Raw genomic sequence first — 17,387 nt, 5'->3', positions numbered from 1 at the left:
GGTGAGAAGAAATTGTGCCCCCCTGATATTCCCTAAGAATTTCCATCGTGGGAGAGAACTCAGGATCAAGGAAGGATCCCTTCCTCTCTATCAAGGTTCCCCTATAATTTGGGGGTGACCCCCAGAGTGCATCGCTGTGCAGAAATGCTGGGGAAGAGGGAAATAGCGGAAGTCGAAGGTTCCGCGTTGCCCTTTTAAGCGCCCTCCACCAACCCCCCCCAACCCCACCGCCTTAAGGTGTCCGCGGCCCCTTTAAGGCGCAGGGCATTGTGGGTGCGGGGAGTGGAATTTTGGAACGAAATGTAGCAAAGAGAAGTACAGTAGTAAGAGTAACATTGTAGCTGCTGCCGGCCGAGGGGGCGCGCCGGGGAGGGGACGCCGCGCCCTCTTTCTGCCGCACGGACCCCCCGAGCAGAAGCCCAGAGGAAAGAGGCGCCCGAGGACCCGCCCCGGCCCTGTCCACGTTCCCCCCCAGGAAGCCGGACTCTATGGGGCGGGACCCTGGGGGAGACTGAACAGAACCTAGAGCCAGCGCTGAATCTCTGAACCCCGAGCCAGGGGCGCCCCGGGAGCACCTAGCCCGTGGGCGCTCCGCCCGCCCGCCGAGCAGCCATGAGGTGAGCCTCCAACTGCCTCCAGACCGTTCCCTGGCCGGCGCGGGCTCCTGCCGCCCTGCCTTTGTCCCCTCCTCCCCCCAGCTTGGTCCCGGTTGGAATTTGGGGACTGGGCACTGGGAGCCTCGGATTTGAGGCCGAGCCCCTTTGGACTAGCTCCAAACACTGACCACTTCCCCTTGACTCTCAAGGCTCTGGGTGGTGCCGTGAGGTTCTCCTGGGAGCCCTTAGGTTTGGGGGCGCTCCGAGGACTCCCGAAATTATTAAGACTTTTCAGAGAACCTCCAAGTTGGCAAATAATCTCCGAGAGAAGCTAGGGGTTAGGCAGGACTCAGACTGCCCCCAAATCTCAACCTGGCCCTGAGAGAGATTATGGGGGGCCGGTTTGGGAGTCCCCTGGGACCTGGAAGAGCGATTGAGACGTAGAGCTTGGTTTTCGGGGTCCCCTATACATGGCGCTGGAAATTCTTCCCACGAGGGACTTTGCTCATTAACTTCGGGGGTACTTAACCCCTAAACTTGGGCGGTTCATCCCCCTGTGAAGGAGGTTGATGTGGACGGATCCAGGGACCCAGACGCAGCCTGGAGGGTCTGGTTGGGACTCCCGTTCCTCGCCGCTCCCCACCCACAATGTGCTTAAAACAGGCTGTGCCTAGGAGGGAGCGAGCGCTCTGTGCCGAGGGCGCCACCCCGGCCCCGGCCCGAAGGGCGGCCCCTCTCCCCCACCTGCGCGGCCCTGGAGAGGGAGGGGGCGCGGCAGCTGGGGGAAGGGGGGCCTTTGTCTAACTGACTCACCTGTCGAGACAGCTGGTGTGTGTGTGGGGGGGCGGGCTGAGAGCGCAGTGGGCCGGCTGCTTTCCCCACCACGGCGCCTCCCCGTTCTCTCCACACCGCCCCCCCTTACCCAGCCGTCCGGAGTTGTGCGGTTGGAGGAGGGGGCGTTGGAAAGCCTCAAGGTCATAGCCCTCTCCCCCTGGGACTCAGGCTTCCCAGAGAGTTCCAGCTATCTTCCCAGGAATTTAATCCTGGGTGGGGGGCCCAAGGGACCAGGGATTTTGTTTTTCCCGGAGCCTCCCTCAAAACTCCTGGGCTCACCTGAGGGCGGGGCCGGTGCGGACTGGGGGACCCGACTGGCCCTCCCCCATTCTCCCATCCTCCTCGGCCCCCCATAATATCTCCCTTGAGGCCTGAGCCTGACAATACTATCTCCTTTCCTCTACTCTCTCAGAGACTTCCTGCTCCAAAGCCCCCAGCTTGAGGGGGAGGCCCCTGGGGGGCCGCTGGGGATTAACCCCCTGGGGCCCACATCCTCTCTCATCCGCCACGTTCCCTGCCCTTTGACTTCTGGGTGGGATTCCTTATGGTGGTCATTAGAGAATGCCCCCCTCCCACATTTGTTCCTTCTGCTGAAAAGGGATTGTTGGAAAATTTGGAGCGATGGGGGCACCCACAGACACCCACGAGACTTCCTGCCTACCCTTTCCCCCATTATAGCAACATCTCTAAAAGGTCTGCCCGGGAGAGAGGGCAGTTTTGAGGAGTCAGGCCCTCTTCCTTCACCTTCTTCCCGGGGGACTCTCCTCTCCCACTGCCCCCCAGCCCCGCCCCTTGCGCGAGCGCCCCCCCCCGCCCCGTTTCCGGTCCCAGGCACGGTGGAAGGCGGATGGCGGATGTCCGAGTTAGTGCTGCCTCACTCACTGAGACCGTAAAAGGGCAGGAGCAATGTCTGGGCCAGCCTCCCGCCCCCGCCTCCCCCAGTCCCAGAGGCCCTGGCCCTCCCACAAGGCCCCCTGCTACTGCGAGCCATGACCCAACCTCCTGTATCTCCTGGAGGGTGGGCAGAAGTTAGCTGATGCCTGTCCCGCCAGAGGGTTACTCCCATCTCCTGAAGGGTCTTCCCTGCTGATGGCCACACTCGCCTTTTTGGGCTGTGCCCCTTCTCCCAGGACAGCTAGGATTCAAAAAGACCCACGGCCCTGTCTAGGGGCTGCTGGGGAAACTGAGGGAGGCTCAAAGAGAGAAAGGCCTAGCCCAAGATCCCTCAGAAATTTCTAAGCAGTGTTGAGGGATGGGAGGGCATTAGGATCCTCTGATTTCTGGCTGGTTAGACTGGAGACAGTCTTGGGGACAGTTGGAAGAGAGGCTGTTAAGATGGAAAATTACAGTTCTTTTTTTTTTGCTCAGTTTGACAAATATTTGTTGAGTGTCTGCGTGTCCGGGACTCTGTGCTGGAATTCTGGGAAGTGGGGCAGAGGTCTGAAACTCTTAGGGCAGAGGAGACTCTAGAAGAATTTGGTTCATTTATCATTGTTTTTAATAATGAGAGACCATTTGATCAAGCAACTCCTTTGTGCCAGGCACTGTACCAGGTGCCTGATTCAAATTAATCCTCTCGGCAATTCTAAGAGATTGATACTATTATGATCGTCCCCCTTTCCCAGATGGGAAAATTGAGGCACAGGGGAATTAAGCAGATTACCTATTAAAGTCAGTTTGGAAGTAGGCAAGTCTGAATGTGAACCCAGGCCTCTTTCCAGACTATTATACTCTTAAAGAAAAGCAGTATCAAACTTTAGTGGCCTTAGAGAAAAACAAGTAACCTGCTTTTACTGTACAAACACTGAAGATAATGCTGATAAGCAAGAAGGAACCCAGTTACCTTCCTGTTCACTTATGGGGAACTGAGGCCTATCAGGGAGGAGGGACTAGAGTGAACCCATACAAGCCCCACAGACCCTAAACCTGTGTTTCTATCCTGGGTTGTTTCAAAGATTTGTAGTTTGGAAAGGCTGTGTATCCCTGGGTTTTTGTGGGGTGGATTACAATTTAAGGGGCTATCAGATGAAGGGGTAGAAGGAAGGGCAAACCTCTCAACGGGAAAGTTTCAGTAAACCAGAGTGTGCTTGATTGCACACTCCCATGCACACTCCCATGATGAGACGCTCTCTCCTTCCTGTATTGCTTCTCGGCTCCCTTATATGTTGTGTGTGTGCTTAGTCACTCGAGTCTGATTCTTTGTGACCCTTTGGACTGTAGCCCACCAGGCTCCTCTGTCCATGGGATTCTCCAGGCAAGAATATTGGAGTGGGTTGCCATTTCCTTCTCCAGGGGATCTTCCCAACCCAGGGATCAAACCCACATCTCCTGTGACTCCTGCATTGCAGGCAGATTCTTTACTCTCTGAGCCATTGGGGAAGCTCTCCCTTTTGGTCCTGTGCCAAATTCCAGGTCCTGCACTTAAGGCTTTTCTTATCCCTTTCAATCCTTACCAAACCCCAGTGAGTTATGGTTTCCAGGACTGGAAAGTGAGGCTCAGAGAGGTGAAGCCATGCAGCAAGGGGGTGACTTCAGTCCTCCTTTACCGACCACATACTGGAGATTTCCAGAATGGGAGGGCTTGTGGGAGAGTTCTGGGCTGACTGGGGATTCAGGCTGTCTCATGTCAGATTGAGGCTGTGAGACCCCAGTGTCGAGTTGAAAGTGTTAGTCGCTCAATCGTGTCTGACTCTTTGCGACCCCATGGAGCCCGCCAGGCTACTCTGTCATGGGATTTCCCAGGCAGGAATACTGGAGTGGGTAGCCATGCCCTTCTCCAGGGGATCTTCCCAACCCAGGGATCAAACCCGTGTCTCCTGCTTTGCAGGCAGAGTCTTTACCATCTGAGCCACCAGGGAAGCCCCCACAGACCACTGGAATTAAGCCAACCTTATTTGCATCTCACTCCCAGCTTCCTGGCTGTGAGATTTTTCCAATCTAGCTTTTTGTCTGGTTTATAGGTGGTTTGTGGTTTTGTGTTTTTTTTGTACTTAAGTAATGAATTAATTTTTTATAGGTAATACCAGCCCATGGTAAAACAAAGCAAAAATAAAAGACATAATCAAGCAACTCAAGTGGGTAAACAGTGCGAACTGTCCATTTCCTGCCTCCCTTGTCAGACCCCCAGTGCCCCAGTGCCTCAGAGGCGAGCAGGGGAGGCTAGTCCCCTGAGAAGCAACCTCTGCTTTTCACCACTCTGGGTGCAGAGGTATTTATATCCTCCCCAGCTTTTTTTTTTTTTTAAACCTCTCGCACCACTTTATACCTTGCCTTAAAAAAAAAAATCAGCTTAGCTGTTTCCTCATCTTTGAATGAGGTTAAGAACATTGGGGGTGGGGAAGATCAGGACTTGGGTTCAAATATGAGTCCCTACACTTGTTTGCTGTGTGACCTGGGATGACTGTCTTCACCCCTCTGTGGCCACAGTTCCTTGTCTGGGGAAAGGGTTTGCACTGAGGTCACTGCAAGGTTCGCTGTGGCAGCTGGAGCTCAGTACCTGGAATGGTGTCTGGGACACAGACTAACCAATACATGTCAGCTGCTGTTTAAAAAAAAAAAAAACTTTCATTTTTTTATAGACAGCTAATTTAACAACTCCTGGATACCTAATAGGTTCGAGGCACGAGTCTAGGTTCTGAGAACACAGTAGTGAACAGAAAGGACAGAAATCCGTGCTCTTGTGGTCCTGACATTTTGGTGGGGGAGACAGATAGGGCCCTGTCAGGCAGGGATTGGGTGTTATGAAACACGCAACGGTGTTTGCAGTGAGAGCTTTTCCAGGTAGGGTAGTCAGGGAGGGCTTCTCGGAAGAGGTGATGGCTAAGCAGAGGCCCGAAGGAGGTGGAAATCCAGGTTGAGGGAGAACGAGAGCACAGCCCTGAGGTGGGAATGTGTCTGGCATGTTGAAGTGCGGGCTAGAACAGCTGGTGGGGCCAGTTGAGGGGAAATCAGAGATCATGAAGGCCCCAGAGAGAACTTGGCCAGAATAAAAATTCTGCTGGGAGCTGCCAGGGGAGCTTCCAAGAAGAGGAGAGAGACGATCTGACTTGTGTTTTAACAGGATCCTTTTGTTGGAATGGGGACACCATGGCTTGGAGAGGGACAGGACCAGTCTGGGGTCACTCAGCAAACACCCAGTGCTCAGGCTAGTCCAGATACTAAGCAGGGCAGGGGCTCTTGGAAAGAGCAAAGTGCAGCCAGGGTGGGGTAGCAACGAAGGCCCTGGGCACCTGGCCAGAGTCTGCCCTGGGTGTGGGTGGCAGGTGTGGGCGAGGCCTTAACCCTGCCCTGCCGGCGGCAGTGGAAGCCAGAAACAGCCCCTGAGGCTGCACTTGTCTGGAACCAGCACCTGGTGTTTGGGTAGGACCCACACAGCTCCGGCGGTGAGGACGGTGGAGTTGGGGGCCAGGTGGCCTGTTTCCAGAGCCTCACTCTGCTACCCACTAGCTGTGTGACCATGGGCGAGTCACGCAGCCTCTCTGTGCCACTGATTGCAGTCCTTGCAGAATGAGGATGAAATAGCCCACCTAGAAGAGCTGCAGCGAGAATAAAATGAGAGACTCCGGAGAAAGGGCTGAGTTGAAGTGCCTGATAAGAGGGGGGCCCCCTAATTATGTAAACCTGGGGGCTTACCTCCCTGGCCTAAGAACTTGGATCTGGGTCAGCTGAGGGGGCTTTCCCTGCCTTGTCTTTCATCGTATCACTGTCATGCTCCAGCCCCCGGCCCTGGTAGAGACAGAGCCATTGCGGGGTATAATTTCTCTCCCCGGAAACCTCTGACCACCAACTTCCTCTTTTCAGGAAAAAGTCCGGTGGGGGGTGGGGCCGGGCCGGGACTAGTGCTTCCCCTGGTTTGTGGGTGACCTTGGCCAAGTCACTTCCCGTCTGGGAGCCTGAGTTTCCCCACTGAAGCAGGAGGGCATTGAACCTTCCCAGAAGGACTGGTGAGGGGTGGAGGAGGGCCCCTTGGTGCCTGTTCAGAGTGCCCAGGGAAGGGATGCTGACGGTTACTCAGCACTCATGCCGGGCACTACGCCAAGCACTCTGCATGCCCAGACTCATTTACTTCTCCCACTGCCCTGGGAGGTGGGGTCTGTCCTTTCCCCAGTTTGCGGGCAAAGAAGATGACTTCTGTGGGAAGGTTGCTCGCCTGAGTCACACGGAGTAGGTGGCCCAGCGGGGATTGGAACCTACATCTGTGGATATCAGATCCTGAACCCTGAGCTGTGTTACTGAGCCCCCTCCCCGCAGGGCTCAGTCAGATGTCACCTCCTCCAGGAAGTCTTCTCTGATCCAAAGGCTGGGGCAGGCCCTCCTTCTGGGCAACCCCAGGCCTGGTCTTGGATTATCACCATGTGCGGACAGGACAGTCCCTTGCGATGCTCTCCTGCCCTGGAGGGTGGGGCCGGGGCTGTCTGGGTCACTGCCTGACACAGCAGGGAGTGTCTGCTGGTGGCCGTTGGCGCCAGGGGTCGGGGGAGGGCGGGTGGCACCGGATGGATGGAGTGGGCAGCAGGAAGGGGAAGAGCCTGGGATCTTGCATCGGTCCCCAACTTGCTGTAAGCCTCACCCTTCACCTCCCTGAGCCTCAGCTTCCTCCTCCACAGTGGAGAGTAGGGGCGGGAAGGTCCAAGCCTCCTGGCAGAGACAGGGAAACCGAGGCTCCAAGGGCATTGGGCAGGGGCTCGTTCCCAGTGATGCCCAGGACACCTGCTCTGTCCTTTGCATCCGCTTCTCCTGGGCCCCCCTGTCCAGCTCTCACTCCTCATCTCTCTCTCTGTCCATCTCAGTCCTTCATCGGCCTCTCTGCCCTCTGCCTTTGCCTCTCTTCTCTCCATTACTCCTTTCAGGCCGTCTCCCCTGTAACAATCTGAGCCCCTTTCTTACGTCTCTCTCCCCTTCATCAGTCTGTCTGTTTGTCTCTTCCAGCCGGTCTGACTCTTCCTCTTCCTGTCTCTTGCTCCCCATTTGACTGTCTGTCTCTTTCCTCGTCGGTCTCACGTCCCCCGGTTTGGCTATTTGTCTGTGTGTCTTTCGCCGTCGCACCTGTCTTTTCTCCTCCAGTCTCCCTGTCTGGGTCTCTCTGAGGGCCTGTCCTCGTCTCTCGGTCTGCCTTCCTCTTCCTCTCCACGGGCCCCTCTTCCTGGCACACTGTCTTTGCGTCTCCGAATCTCCCAGGGGAACGAGAAGGTGACCGGCCCCTGGGGGGAGGATGCCAGGCTCCCCGCAGCTAACTGGCCTCTCTCCCTTTCCCCCACCGCGTCTCTGCAGCGAGACGGTTGTGTGCACCAGCCGGGCCACGGTGATGCTCTACGATGACAGCAACAAGCGCTGGCTGCCCGCCGGCACGGGCCCGCAGGCCTTCAGCCGCGTCCAGATCTATCACAACCCCACCGCCAACTCCTTCCGGGTGGTCGGCCGCAAGATGCAGCCAGACCAGCAGGTGAGGCTCCCTTCCTCCTCGCCCCCTCTGCCTGCGGGGCCTCACCACCCCTCACCCACTTCTCCCCCCCCCCCCCGCCTCTGCTCCCACCAGGTGGTCATCAATTGTGCCATCGTCCGGGGTGTCAAGTATAACCAGGCCACCCCCAACTTCCACCAGTGGCGCGACGCCCGGCAGGTCTGGGGCCTCAACTTTGGCAGCAAGGAGGATGCCACGCAGTTTGCCAACGGCATGGCCAGTGCCCTAGAGGCCTTGGAAGGTTAGAGACGGCGGGCAGAGGGGACCATTGAGCCCTGTCGTGGGGTCTGGGGCCACCCCTTTACCACTCAGCCTCAGTTTACTCATCTGAAAACAGGGCTCATTCACTGCTGCTACAGAGCGTTACTGGACTGGCCAGAAAGCTCATTCAGGTTTTTCCGATGTTACAGAGAAACCCAAATGGATTTTTTTGGCCAACCCAATTTTGTGGGCTTTTCTTTGCCCTGAGTGCACCCACATATCACATGCATTGTTCCTAAGAGCCCATTTTGCTCCATGAATTTTTACACTTGCACACTCCTGTGTGACTCCAGATCAAGATAGAAATATTTCAGGCCTCCAGGAGGTTTCCTGTGCCCTTTCTCCAGGTAACCATTAGACTGACTGACGTCATCGTCAGTTAGTTTTCAAGCCACAATCTTAAGAAAAAACTTCCAGTTGGTATTTCTTAAATGGGAATGTGCCCGCGAGTCATCTAGGAAAAAATGCAGATTCTGAATCAGGTAGGTGGGCCAAGGCCGGAGCCTCTGTGCTTCCAACAAGCTCCCTGATGATGCCAAAGTTTACTGGCCCATAAAGAGCGCTTTGAGGAGCAACGGTTTTAGGTGACGGCTGAGCGTCTAGGTTCACCAATCGTCAAATGGTGGAGGCATTTGCTTCCAGGAGCAACTTCAGTGGCAGTCTGAAGCACAGGAAATACACGGGAGCCGGAGGCCTGAGGCTGGGTGAGGAGGGGGCTGTCAGCCTCTTCTGAGCTCTCAGGTAGGGGGTCTGAGCATCTGTGACTGTGCGATAAGAGCCTGGATTCTGGAATCTGCCTGAATTCAAGTCTTGTCCCTGGCAGTTCCCATCTGCAGGCCTTGGGGTAGGTGACCCCCGTCTCTGGGCCTTTGCTGTCCTGCCTGTGGTCTGGATATCCTTCCAGTGCCCACCGCCTGTCAGCTCAGTCAGGGGAAGCGAGTGCCAACCCTCCTCACAGGGTACCTGGAGGCCCCTCGGGAGTATGCCAAGGGGTGGGGCTGGCTTCCGTGTGACTCACTAGCCTTTACTCTCACTTCCAGGAGGTGGGCCCCCGCCCCCGCCACCACCTACAGCGCCTCCCACCTGGTCTGCCCAGAATGGCCCCTCTCCAGAGGAGATGGAGCAGCAGAAAAGGTGGGGCCAGTCCCTGGGTGGGGAAACTTCCCCCAGCCAGAGTTCTAGGTGGTTCCAGAACCCCTGATGCCTCTCCAACTCTCCAAAAGTTGAGATCTCTCCAACTTTCAATTTTCAGAATGTTCAAACTCCCAGGGGACTAGAAATCCACATCGTTAAGAACCACCCCCACCCCCACCACTTGGGAGTTTGAAAAACTCCTGATGCCCAGAGTTACAGAACCTTCTGACCCTTCAAATCCCAGTCCCTTGGACTCCCAGAGTCCAGAACTGGGTTGTTTAAAGGATCTTGGGTGTGTTGTGATTCTTGATGGTCTGATGACTAGATCGCTCACATCCTGGTCTCGCCCTGTCTCTGCCCTCACCACCCCACCCCCCAGCCCTTTCCTGGGCCCCTGGGGGATAGACGACATGAGTGGGGCTTAGGAACCAGCCCTGCCAGACACTTCTGAGGGGCAATCCGGGAGGTTGCTGGCCATCTGGGGGCCCTGAGTGATAGCCACTCGCCCTCCCTCCCCAGGCAGCAGCAGTCAGAGCTCATGGAGCGGGAGCGCAGAGCCTCCAACGCAGGTGATTGCTCAAATGGCCTCGGGGGTCAGGGACCGCCCCAGAGGAGGGGTGGGCCAGCCGGACAACAAAGAATGAAGCTTCTGTCTTAGCACCCTCCTTTTTGTGTTTCTTACAGGAGGCCCGCCTGCTCCCCCAGCTGGGGGACCACCACCGCCCCCGGGACCTCCCCCTCCTCCGGGTCCACCCCCACCCCCTGGTCTCTCCTCCTCAGGGGTCTCGGCCGCCACACAGGGAGCAGGGGGAGGCCCACCCCCAGCACCCCCTCTCCCCACAGCACAAGGCCCCAGTGGTGGAGGGACCGGGGCCCCCAGCCTGGCCTCAGCCATTGCTGGTGCCAAACTCAGGAAAGTTAGCAAGGTGAGGGGCAGGCGCAGTGGGTGTGGGGTGACGGGTCTGATATAATAATGGAATGAGGCCAGAGTTGCCTGGGAGCCTCACAGGAGGGCTGGGAGGCCCGCCCGTAAAGCCCCTTCTTCTCTGTAATTTCTCAAGCAGGAGGAGGCTTCAGTGGGGCCCGTGGCCCCCAAAGCTGAGAGCAGTCGAAGCACGGGTGGGGGCCTCATGGAAGAGATGAACGCTATGCTGGCCCGGAGGTAAGCCTGAGCCCAGAGCTCTCAATGGTCGCAGAAAGCTCTCAAAACAAACCCCTCAGCCCAGCAGTTATCACCTGGAGATTCTGGTTCAGTAGGACCAGGTTGTGGGGAGGGCTCAGATTCTTGGTTAGTTTGTTTCTTTGGGTGAAAGTTCATCCTTTGATAGCCAGGTTTGAGATATAATGATGGGGACTGCATTCTCCTGAGATGGCTGAAGTTTGCAACCCCCTAGGTAGCCTCTGGAATGTTCTGGAACCCAGAATTTTAGGACCTTAGGTGACCCCGCCTCAGAAGCTGGGGACTCTGCCCTGAGAATTTTGTGATTCCCAAATGCAGGAATTCTAAGCCACCACCCTCCATTCGCGAACAGCACCCTCTTTAACTTCTAAAATTAAAATGTGCTTAGCTTTGATGAATTCCAGAAGTCTGTACCCTAGGACCCACTTTTCCAGAACTCTGGAGAAGGGAACTGTTGAGTGGCTGAGAGAGGACTGAAGCCATCTGTTTTTGCCTTTCTCTCTCGCAGAAGGAAAGCCACGCAAGTTGGGGAGAAACCCGCTAAGGATGAATCTGCCAATGTGAGTTAGGGACCCTTCCTGCCTTGTACACCTTAGGATGTACCATTAGAGTAGGAATATTGGGGCGGGGGCTGTGATAGGGATTGGCTATGTTTGAAGGTGGAGGAAGAAAAGGAGCAGAATGGCCATGTCTGGCTCATGACAGTTTTATTTCCCACCAGCAGGAGGAGTCAGACACCAGAGTCCCAGCCCACAGTGGTGAGTGAGAGCCCAGTCTAGTCACAGGAACTACAAGTCCCAGGATGCCCTCTTTTCATATATAACACACCTTCATGGGAGAGTCTGTACAGATAATTTTGGGGATTGTAGTCTCCTGAGATGGTTCTTTGAATGGGGGCTGATGAGTCTCCGGAAGAAAGACTGAGGCAGGGCATTCCTTGTTCCTGATCTTTTTGACTTATTGTCTGTCCCCTAGAATCTGTGCGGAGACCCTGGGAGAAGAACAGCACAACCTTGCCAAGGTGGGCCATCAATCCTGGGGCCCCACCCCCAGAAAGAGTCAGACTTGCCAAATTTGTAGGGAGGAACACAGTGTGACCCCTGGAATGGGAGGCAGGGGAGGCAGACCCTCTCTCTAACCTCGTTTTTGCCCCACACCACGCCACCTCTCCCAGGATGAAGTCGTCTTCTTCAGCGACCACTTCCGAGGCCCACCCCACTACACCTAGCTCCAGTGACGAGTCAGATCTGGAGAGGGTGAAACAGGTAGGGGAGGGGACTGGGGGTGAGGCTTAGAGGATAGAAAGGAGATCTGGGTCTAGACTCTGCCACTGACCTGCTATGTGATTCTAGAAAAGGCCTTGGAACCCTCAGCTTCCCAGTCTGAGAACTGGAGAAATTAGATCATGTCAGGGATGACAGACCCCATAACCGCCTTGTCCAATGCCCATGACAGACCTTACTAATCTGTCACTGCACTCATTCCTGATAAGTATCCAGAATCCTTTTCAGCACACTGGCCGCAGACATCTATCACCAACCGGAGTTGGCAGGAGACTGGAATGTCTTATTTGCCAGCCCTGGTACTGGATGTTCTCCAGTACTTTTCTCTCTGGCTCAGAGGATCCAAAATTCTCCTCTAGAAATCTCAGTCACTTTGTGGCCTGGCCAGTGATGTCATGGTGTGTGTGCGATACAGGTCCTGACCCTCCTTCCTCTGGCCCCTCAGTCATTAAGAAACGGATTCACTTCTGCAAGTCCAGGTACTCTTCCTCATTGGTTGTACCCCCATTATTTTCAGGAGCTTCTGGAAGAGGTGAGGAAGGAATTGCAGAAAGTGAAAGAGGAAATAATTGAAGGTGAGGTGTTTCTTTTTCTTTTTAAACATTTATTTATTTTGGAGGCATGGTGTCCCTTGGAAAACCCTTGTTTTGGAAGGGAGAAGGGGAAGAGGCTCTGCCCCTGACCTCTGCCCACTGTTTCCTTCCAGCCTTTGTCCAGGAGCTGAGGAAGCGGGGTGCCCCCTGACCACAGGGCCCCAGAAAATCCAGTTTCTCCTTTCCGCACACCCCCTCCGCCAGTCACCCTGCTTTCCCTTCCTCGACTTGACTTGGAATTGGCTGAAGACTACACAGGAATGCATCTTCCCCACTCCCTAAGTCACTTGGAAAATTCCAAGGGGGTGTGGCTTCCCAGCACCACGCCCACACCCATATTGGCTGCTGATTGGCTGGGGAAGCCCCCACCCTTTGTTCCCTTTGGTCCTTCCCCTCTGCCATCCCCTTGGGGCTGGTTCCTTTGCTGGGGATGTACCAAGTAACCCCACAGTAAGGGGGAAGGAAGGAGGGAATTTCACATTCCCTTGTAGATTCACTTTAATGCTTAATGCCTTTGAAGTTTTGTTTTTTAAGAAAAAAAAGTATATATATATATATTTAGGTTTGGGGGGGAGGAAATTTTTTTTTCTCTTTGGTTTTGATAAAATGGGGTGTGGGAGTTTTTAAATGCTGTGCCCCTGGCTTGTCCCATTTGGGACAGCTGTGTAATGAGGGTTGTCCCACCAGGCTGAGGGTATCTCCCCCTACCCCAGGGACCTCCCTCCCTTCCCTCTGGCTCCTTCCCCTTTTCTATGAGGAATTAAGATGCTGTAACTTTTTGGAACCTCAGTTTTTGGTTTTTTATTTGGGTAGGTTTTGGGGTCCAGGCCATTTTTACCCCCTGGGGAGAAACAAGACAAGGGGGAAAGGAATAGGGGAGGAAACCTCTCCTCTTACCTTCACCTTTAACTTCTTGGAAATGGGCCCCTGCGGAATAAATCTGCCAGTTTTTATAAATGCTAAGATTTCTGGCGTCATTTGAATGGCTGCTCTCATGAGGATGGGCATGTCCCTCCCTCCCCCAGTAATCCACCTTCCCTCACCTTCCTCCTTCCCACCCGAACCTGCTCCTCTGCCCCATCTCGGCTTCCCTGGTGCCCCTCAACAGATAGCTTCCTTACTTCGTTCCACCCAGCCCTAGAGAAAGCCAAGGGCATCCCTCATTGACCGTTTGCCTTTGGGCCAGACCCTTTGGTTTTCCTCGACCTCGGTGTCTCGGTCTGGGAAAGGACTCAAAGGATGACTCAGGCCTCCTCCCACGGGGAACCCTTCCAGCTTCTAATTTTAGTGAGCCTTATACCCATTTGGCAGATGTACATCATGATTCTCAAGACACTTTCTTAAGATGACTTTTCCCCCTCTAGAGCTCCTTTAATTATTACAATATTTACAGTCTTTAAAAAGAAAGTAGAATTCAGGACTCAGAGGTCATACACACCCCCTTCAGTGGTTCATTGTGGGGGCAGGGGGTAGATGAGGTAGGTAACTGCCTGGTGGAATTATTCCATTCTGTTGGAGGTAGGGAACTTCAGGGCTGAGGGGCAGACTTCACTGGCAGAAGACTTTGCATGAAGGTTGGGGGTGGTGATTGAGTGTCCAGTTCAAAAGGCAGGAAGTAAAGGGGAATCCCTGAGTACTCTGAAGAGCAGATTTGGATGGAGGAAAGAGTTGGGGTGGGGAGATCCACTTAAATAGGGGAGGACCCCAGTCAGAATACCAATGGTAGACTAAATACAGGAGACTCCGAGTGACTCAGAAGAGCTAATGCATGCCAAGATCCATCCTATTCCTAACCACCTAAAAGAGTGAGGTAGATGGAAGGTCATGGGGTCAGGAAGTCCATCTTAGGTTTCTGTATTTCCACTACAATGTTCTGTACCAGTGAAGAAGGGGGAAAAGGTAGATGGGGGTCCCAGGAAGAGGACCACTCCTCAGGTAGGTTGAAAATGTGAGTGATAAAATGAGAGATGGTGTAGTGGTGGGTGGGTGGGATCCAGTGGAAGACACTGAGTCTCCATTCCAAAGTGCTAAACCAGTGGAGTAGGGGGTGGAGGGTTGGGCTGGAACGTTTCACCAGTGGATGGGGGAGTCCCAGTAGAAGGTACCCCTCACCGGGCAGGTTAGTAGGGAGGTTACCAAAAACCTAGTTGGATCAACCCCTGTCCAGGATCCCGACTGCCCCTAAAGGGGGCTGGTGGTATTAGCTGGGCCGGTTCAGGGGGGAATATTGCAGACAGACATGGCAGCACAGACTTCAGTCTTGTCCGAGACATGGGTCTGGCGGCCCCTCATCCTCTAGTGTGGGCTCTGCCTGGGGCGCCGGCGGCAGGTCTCGGACGAAGAGCTGGGCGCGCACCTCTCGCATCTGCGCCTGCAGCTCCTCCAGGGCGCCCGGCGGCGGTGCCGCCTGCACCTGCGCCTGCAGGGCCTCCAGCGCCAGCGCCAGGTGGTCCACCTCGTCCCGCATCGCGTCCCAGGCGGCCAGCTGCTCCCCCTCCTTGCGCCGCTGCTGCGTCTTTTGTCGCGAGTACTCCAGCACCAGGCAGCCGCAGGCCACCACGAAGATGGTGGCCTCGCCCAGCAGCTCGGCGCCCAGCTCCGCGGCCGCCTCCTCGTTCAGAGGCTTGATGGTTTCCGCATTGAAGCCCATGAGGCGCATCTTGGCCCGCATCTCGACCCAGTGGTACACTGCAGGGGAAGAGAAGGGTCGGGGATCTTGGCTGGGACCGCAAGCCCTGCCCCTCGACGCTCGGTGTCCCTGTCGGAGCAATGGGGACGCAGTGGCCAGACTCAAGAGCGTTAGTGGGAAATGGGCGCCTTAACCAAGACCGGCGCCGGGGCTTGCAGTTACCTGGCCAGAAGTAGCCTTGAGGGCATTATTTTGAAAACGTCCAGAAGGTTCTGGTGAACTACTGCAGATGAGAATTGCTGCCCTGGAGGGGAGGTCCAGGGTGTGGGGCAGCATCTCTAGGGGGAGGTGAGTGGTCACAAGTCCAGGGTAGGTGTAAACCTTGCTCCTGCCCCACTCCCCAACCCCCCAGCAGGCTCCTTCCCTCTCCCCAAAGGTGGAGCTGATGGTGATGCACTCCCTCCTGAAGTGAGTTCACTGTGGGATTTGGGGCTTTGTACCGAGCAGGACTGGCTCCTGCTCTAATGCCAACTTCTTCCTTATCTGATCACTTGTATGAACAAGGGTTCACCATTGTCCTCGTTTGTCAATGCAAGAGCGGCCTAGAGTTGATATTTAAACCTGAATCCCTGCAGTAATAATTAATATTCATCCATTGATACAAGAACTCATGGGAAAAATAAGGTTCCTTGGGCTCATTATGGCATGAATTTCTGAAAACATTTATACTTGACCCTTTCCAACCATCTTTCACAGCGATCAGGCTGACCTAATACGTTTTTTGTTGTTTTTTTTCCCTTTAAGTTAGAAGAATAACGTGCACATGGTTGGGGGGGATCATTTAGATTACACAGAAGTGAGTAAACTGCAAGACAAAAGACCATCTTTCCATCTCCAGTTTTGGTCCTCCTAGTCCTCAAAGGTTAACCACCTTTTTTTTTTTTTTTGGTCACACTCTGTGACTTGTGGGATCTCAGTTTCCTGACCAGGCATTGAACCCAGGCCACATCAACGAAAGCATGGAATCCTAATCATCTGACCACCAGAGAACTCCAAAGGTTGACCGCTTTTGATCTTTTTCTGTTAACATTTGTTAAGCAAAACATGATAAGGACTAGCTATAAAGAAAATGTTTGACACACTGGAATGCTCTGAAATTACAAACTTTCATTCCTGTTTGATGCCCCAGAGGGCAATTCCTGGCAATCTAGTAGTTAAGACTCCACGCATCCAATGCCTCGGGTCCTGGTCTGATCCCTGCTGGGGGAACTAAGTTTCCACACGCTGACCCAGTGTGACCAAAAAAGAAAAAAAGGGGGGAAAAAGACACAAGCAAGAGAAAGAAAAGGCAAGTTCCAGACTGGGAGAAGCCATTTGCACCACACCTATCTGACAAATAACTCAGATTCAGGATATGCAAAGACCTCCTGGGGATCAATAAGAGGATGTCAGACCAGTCAATAGAAAAAGACTTGAATCACCTAAGAGGAGAAGAACTAAATAGCCACACACTGTGTGTGTATGTGTGTGTGTGTTAGTCTCTCAGCCATATCTGACTCTGAGACCTCACGGACTGTACTCTGCCAGGCTCCTCTGTCCCTGGGATTTCCCAGGCAGAATACTGGAGTGGGTTGCCATTCCCTTCAGGAAATCTTCCTGATCCAGGGATCGAACCCCAGTCTCTTGCATTGCAGGCAGATTTTTTACCATATGAGCCACTAGGGAAGCCCACTAGACATGTTAAAAAAAAAAAATTGCTGACCTCTATTACACATCAGGAAAATACTAATTAAAATCACAAAGAGAAAGCACTATACACCCATCAGAATAGCTGAAATGAAAACACCACACATCCTAAAGTGAAAGTCACTCAGTCATGTCCAACTCTTTGGGACCCCATGGACTATACTGCCCATGGAATTCTGCAGGCCAGAATACTGGAATGGGTAACATTTCCCTTCTCCAGGGGATCTTCCCAACCCAGGGATCGAACCCAGGTCTCCTGCATTGCAGGCGGATTCTTTCCCAGCTGAGCTATGAGGGAAGCCTGTCTCCACACATTCTAAGTGCTGCCAAAGACAAACTGCAGTCAGACTAGGAGGAGGTCATTGAGAACACCCACTCACTCCTGCAGCTGGTTGGCAGTGACTACTAAATTTAGCACCGAATCCTGATAAACCAGCAATTCCGCTCCTGGGTGGACACCCACCAAAACTTGTCACATGTTCTCCGAAAGACATGTCCCTGCATGTTCATCTCAGTGCTATGAATAAAGGACCCGAGACAACTTGAATGCCCACCCATAAAAGCAGGATTGGTTAAAAAAAAAAAAATGTACACAATGAAACACTCAACAGCAGTGAGAACAAGTGAACCATAACAACATACAGTGAACTGAATAGTGTCTAGTGAAAGAG

General features: G+C 54.1%; 2 protein-coding genes across 4 annotated transcripts in view; one reads left to right on the top strand and one right to left on the bottom strand.

Annotated features, from left to right (window-relative positions):
- The first annotated feature begins 278 nt into the window (after positions 1–278).
- VASP (vasodilator stimulated phosphoprotein) lies at positions 279–13,125 on the top strand. Of its 3 annotated transcripts, none has more exons than XM_055411859.2 (13): positions 279–617; positions 7,701–7,872; positions 7,966–8,131; positions 9,192–9,285; positions 9,805–9,854; positions 9,970–10,211; positions 10,347–10,447; positions 10,974–11,025; positions 11,190–11,223; positions 11,441–11,486; positions 11,640–11,730; positions 12,266–12,323; positions 12,455–13,125. In XM_055411859.2, the coding sequence occupies exons 1-13, from the start codon at positions 613–615 to the stop codon at positions 12,490–12,492; spliced, it is 1,149 nt and encodes a 382-aa protein (XP_055267834.1). In that variant the 5' UTR covers positions 279–612; the 3' UTR covers positions 12,493–13,125. The 3 variants fall into 3 exon arrangements, with proteins under 3 accessions (XP_055267834.1, XP_055267836.1, XP_055267833.1); XM_055411861.2 differs by having other exon boundaries at positions 280–617; positions 10,350–10,447; positions 11,187–11,223; XM_055411858.2 differs by having other exon boundaries at positions 280–617; positions 11,187–11,223.
- The window catches only part of OPA3 (outer mitochondrial membrane lipid metabolism regulator OPA3), a 62,105-nt gene continuing 57,593 nt past the window's right edge, over positions 12,876–17,387 (bottom strand). The window contains exon 2 of the mRNA XM_055411862.2: positions 12,876–15,029. Coding sequence (XP_055267837.2) covers positions 14,596–15,029 — 434 coding nt within the window. The 3' untranslated portion in view covers positions 12,876–14,595. The remainder of the gene's footprint in view (positions 15,030–17,387) is intronic.

This window comes from Moschus berezovskii, chromosome 22 (genome assembly GCF_049115385.1).
Source record: "Moschus berezovskii isolate FMDL1 chromosome 22, NW_MosBer_1.0, whole genome shotgun sequence".
NCBI classification, from domain to species: domain Eukaryota; kingdom Metazoa; phylum Chordata; class Mammalia; order Artiodactyla; family Moschidae; genus Moschus; species Moschus berezovskii.
The sequence above is the reverse complement of the archived record's forward strand: the minus strand, read 5'-3'. Positions and strand labels throughout refer to the sequence as shown.

Bases quoted from the DNA above. Each gene is read 5' to 3' on its own strand.
- VASP (XM_055411858.2), top strand. The intron at 11,026-11,186 runs GTGAGTTAGGGA...ATTTCCCACCAG, and splicing joins CTAAGGATGAATCTGCCAAT to CAGGAGGAGTCAGACACCAG. The intron at 12,324-12,454 runs GTGAGGTGTTTC...GTTTCCTTCCAG, and splicing joins GAAAGAGGAAATAATTGAAG to CCTTTGTCCAGGAGCTGAGG.